Here is a 4,532-nt window from a genome sequence, read left to right as displayed (position 1 = left end):
TATACATATACATACCACGGCACATAACAACAACAACTATGTCTTAAAAACCCGATTGAGGGTCACTATGAGTCAGAACTGACACACAACGGCACACAACCACTATACATATATATACGTGTGTGGCACTGTAGGATAAGCACTGGATTGTTAACCACAGATCACGGTTCAAATCCACCAGCTGCTCCTTGGAAACCCTACATAGGGTTGTTATTAGTGGGAACTGACTCTACAGTACTTAAAACAACAACAATGTGGAGTCCTGGTGTGGCGCTGTAGGATAAGAAATAGACTGCTAACCAAAAGATCAATGGTTCAAACTACTAGAAGCTCCTCAGAAAACCTATACAGGAATTCCAAAGAATGGCTCGTGGGTTTGAACTACCAACCTTGCAGTTTTGAGTCCAGTACTTTTCCTACAGTGGTGAGTCAAAAATTATCTGCATTTCGGTTATATTAAAATGCCAGTCCATGTCCATGGCTGATGACATTGTGTGTGCACATAAAATGATTCTGTTGAATAGATGAGTGACGGTGGATTATATTCACAAAATATTTGCAAATCAGCTATGGCTTTGCCTCTGAGATAATCCGTAACTGATTTGGGTTTCATAAAGTTTGTGTGGGATGGCTACTGAAACATCTCACAGAGGAGCATAAATAAAAGCATTTGGACATCTGCAAACAAAATTTGTACTGATACTCAAAGGTAGGTAAAAATTTGTTTTTTAAACTCGAGAAGATACATGGAATCATCACTACAAGCCTGAGAGTAAACAGCAGAGTATGGAATGGAAATATTCTCATCTGCTGATCAAGAAAAAGTTCACAAGTCCACCATCAGCTGGAAAATTGATGCTTACAATTTTCTGGGATTCTCAAGGACCAGTATTGGAACACTATCAGGAGAAAGGTTCAACAATCCACAGTGCTTCTTACAGGGAGTTGCTCACTGAAGAGCAGAAGACTAAACTTCAGATTAAATGCAGAGGACTGCTCTCCAAGGGCATTGTGATCTTATATGACTCTGCATGCCCACACATTTCTGCCCACACTGTTGACACTCTACAAAAACTTCATTTTGATGTATTAAAACAGTCTCTCTATAGTCCTGATCTTGCTCTATCAGAATTTCACCTGTTTGGTCCACTGAAAGCAGCCCTTCAAGGACAAAGATTCACCTCTGATGAAGAAGTGAAGAAAGCTGTGCATTCATGGCTTGCAGCTCAGCCCAAAACATTTTAAAATAAGGGAATACGAAAGCTTATTGAGAGACGGGTAAAGTGTATTGAAAAGCAAGGAGGTCACAGTGAAAAATGATGCATTTGTCTTTTTAAAAGAAATTCTACAGCCAGAGTGTGCATAATTTTTTGACTCATCCTCATATGTATTATGTTGTTTTTAAGGGCCATGGAGTTGGTTCCAACTCACAGTGACCCTGTATAGGGATTCTGAGGAGCGGCTGGTGAGCTTGAACCGCTGCCTTTGAAGTCCAAACCAACCTTGCAATTCAGTGCATTGACCCACATTACCACACCAGGACTGCCTCATATGTATGTATGTGCATATGTGTGTGTGTGTGTGTGTGTGTGTGTGTGTGTGCACAGAGAGATAGAGGGAAAGACAAATTCTATTCCTAAATCTGTCTTCAAGCTGAATTTGTGTGTAAGTCAGAACAGGGAGGTACAAACCTTAGAGATTCCTCCTCCATTTATTTACATCTTTGGTTACTGAGAACAGAGTCAGTTTATTAACCATCATTATCTCTAACAGTGCGAACTCAAAATTTGTAAAACTTGTTTCAGATGATTACACCAAGTCATAAAACAGACACTTGAGTTGGTTGTTTTCTGTTGACTTTTCCTTGTAAAACTAGGCCCTTTGTTTCACACCCTATAAAAACATAAAGTATATTCTGGTATTTGAGGCTGCAGCTTGCTGTGTTTGCCTCCTCTGCATAGTTCATTAAGGTCCCATGATGGTGCAGTAGTGACAGCACTGAGCTGCTAGCCAAAAAGGTCAGTGGTTCAAACCCATCAGCCACTGTGGGGTGGAGAAAAATGTGGCAGTCTGCTTCCATAAATATCACAGCCTTAGAAGCCCTATAAGATTTTATTTTTGTTGTTAAGTGCTGTTGAGTGAGTTCCAACTCATAGTGACCCTGTATAGGGTTTCCATGGAGTGACTGGTGATTTTGAACCACCAACCCTGCAATTCAGATGACTATGTGGTCCAGTGCACTATCCTACAGTGCCACATGAGGACTCCAGTTCTACTTTATCCTATAGGGACTTTCAGAGTTGGCACCAACTCCCTGGCAACAGGCATGTGATGGATTGATGAATTTCTTCTGTCTGTCTTCAGTGTGTAGGTGAGGGGTTATAGGGGGACTGGGTGGGATTGATTCCTGACTTACCCCTTCCCAGTTTAGCAAACTTGAGTAAGCAATTTCACATTCATATTTCAGTTTTCTAAACTGTAAACCTCCATGTATCATTAGCTACATGTTACAGTTTTAAAAACTGTATGAGGACTATGGGCTGTTAGAAGGATTTCATGTGAAATCATGTTTGTGAAGTGTCTAGAAAGTCAATCAGAGACATTTGTTAAATGGCAGTTATTAATATGTTAATATACTGTGTGGTCCTCTTTAAACAAGCTGCTACTCCTCTTCTGTATATTACTATAATAAGTGCTTTCTGGGCTTACTAAACAAAGAGGCAAGTACCTGGTAAGATACATTTCCCAGAACAGTCTATTCTTTCTTCGAAAGTTTCTCCAGAAAACTGCCTTTGGATAGCATCAGCAGGACCAATGGCTTTTATAAGCCCATCTCTGAAGAAAAAAATCAAGAAATATGTGTTTAAATTTGGGAAAATGCTGTGAGAAATCTGACTGGTGAATTAAAATATGTCAGTGGATGTCCCTTTTTTTAAAAATGTTTTATTGTGAATTATGTGATAGTTTACATGGGAGAACATTAGCTTTATGTCCATCCTATGGTATATTGTTACATTGCCATGGTTACAATCCCCTCTCTGCATCATCAACCAACCAAAGGGTATACCCTGCAAGTCTGTCCGCTGGTCATCAGCAGACAGTCCCTCTCCCTCTCTGGGTCTAGAGTTCCCAACTGCTCCATTTCTCCATGTCATCGTGTCTGCCTCCATCTCTGGCATCACTGTTTCTCTGGGTAGTGTCCCGCACTCTGCTCGTCTCCCTTGATGGTCCCAGGGACCTCCACTCATGAACTGCAAAGTCAACCCCTCCCCTCCTTTTGCTACAAAATGTCTACCTTTACATTTCCAACCCTCTCAGTCAATCCTGATAGCAATTATTCACTGTTGTGCCAATGAGTGCTATCTGTATCTCCTTTCATCAGCCCCACCCAGACAGATCGGATACTACTCAGTGGAGACTCTACCTTCCTCTGCGCCCTCTGGATCTAGGTTCCCTCTTGAAATCTGGTAAGCCAGTCACTTCTTGCCTTTGTAGCCTCCTCCCACTCCCATTTTGGGTAGCCAATGTCCAAGTTGCCCATCCCTGTCTACCCTGTGTATTGAGGGGGTGGGAATGATCCTCACTGTAAAGATTTGTTCCCTCTTTTGAGCTACTGCATTCATAGGTGTAGATCAATTTCATCAAATTGTATCAGATTACTCTTTTTTTCCTCTTCTTTCTTCTTCTAGATGAGCTCTGATGATCCAGCCATTGAAGCCAGGTCAAGTGGGTATTATCTGCAAGTGTGGGTGTTCTTGTGCATATGCCCTCTCTTCTTGTCAGCTGGATGCTTCATTCTCCACTCTAGTCCTCTGTGGCTATGTCACTGACTCTGGGTCCAGGAGTCCCCAGGTCTTGCAAAACTGCTGGCCAACCAGGTCTCCACCCGTGTTCACAGGAGTCTATTGAATGTGGTTGGACTTAGCTCTCAGCTTCATTGCTGTTTTCCCCTCACTTCCCCTTATCGGTGACCAACATGGTCACCAGTCAGAGGACATGTCTGCTAGTGAATTCTCAATGAATCTCAGTCTTGGAAGGAGGTTTGCCCTGAGGGGACCCGATCACTTGCCTTGATGTATCCTGGGTGAACAGCTTCCTTGTTTTTCTAGTAGTCAGACTGCCATTATTGTTTTGTATTTTTCCAGTTGGTCTTTCTTTCAAGAAGTATCTTCTGTTTTTCTAGCCGCTCCAGGCTGGTCTGCTTGTCCGTTTAAGTGGAAATTTCCCACCTAAGAAGATTCTGGATAGGGTTCAGGATTCCACCTATGGCCTTTTGAAATGCAGAGGCTCTGCAGGAAGCCTCCTTCACTGGGCACGTGGTAGCCCCATTTTAGTTATTCCAATCAGTTATAGGCAGAAGATGGACTTACAAGCTTTGTATTGTGATATTTCTAGCTATTCCTTTCTCTCCCCCTCAAGTGTCTAATTTAAAATGGTATGCCAGAGAAACCAAGATTCAAAAGACAGCCAAGCACCAGAGACAGGCAAGGATTACGTGGAACCTTGGCAACCTAAGACAGAGCCATTGCCAT

The 4,532-nt window shown here is 42.2% G+C and overlaps 1 protein-coding gene across 1 annotated transcript in view; it reads right to left on the bottom strand.

Annotated features, from left to right (window-relative positions):
- Positions 1-4,532, bottom strand: part of AMDHD1 (amidohydrolase domain containing 1) — a 33,873-nt gene that overhangs the window by 19,172 nt on the left and 10,169 nt on the right. Inside the window, exon 2 of the mRNA XM_006871800.1 lies at positions 2,729-2,835. Coding sequence (XP_006871862.1) covers positions 2,729-2,835 — 107 coding nt within the window. The remainder of the gene's footprint in view (positions 1-2,728; positions 2,836-4,532) is intronic.

The sequence above is a fragment of the Chrysochloris asiatica genome, unplaced genomic scaffold, assembly GCF_000296735.1.
Source record: "Chrysochloris asiatica unplaced genomic scaffold, ChrAsi1.0 scaffold00174, whole genome shotgun sequence".
NCBI classification, from domain to species: domain Eukaryota; kingdom Metazoa; phylum Chordata; class Mammalia; order Afrosoricida; family Chrysochloridae; genus Chrysochloris; species Chrysochloris asiatica.
This window is presented reverse-complemented; position numbering and strand designations above follow the sequence as displayed.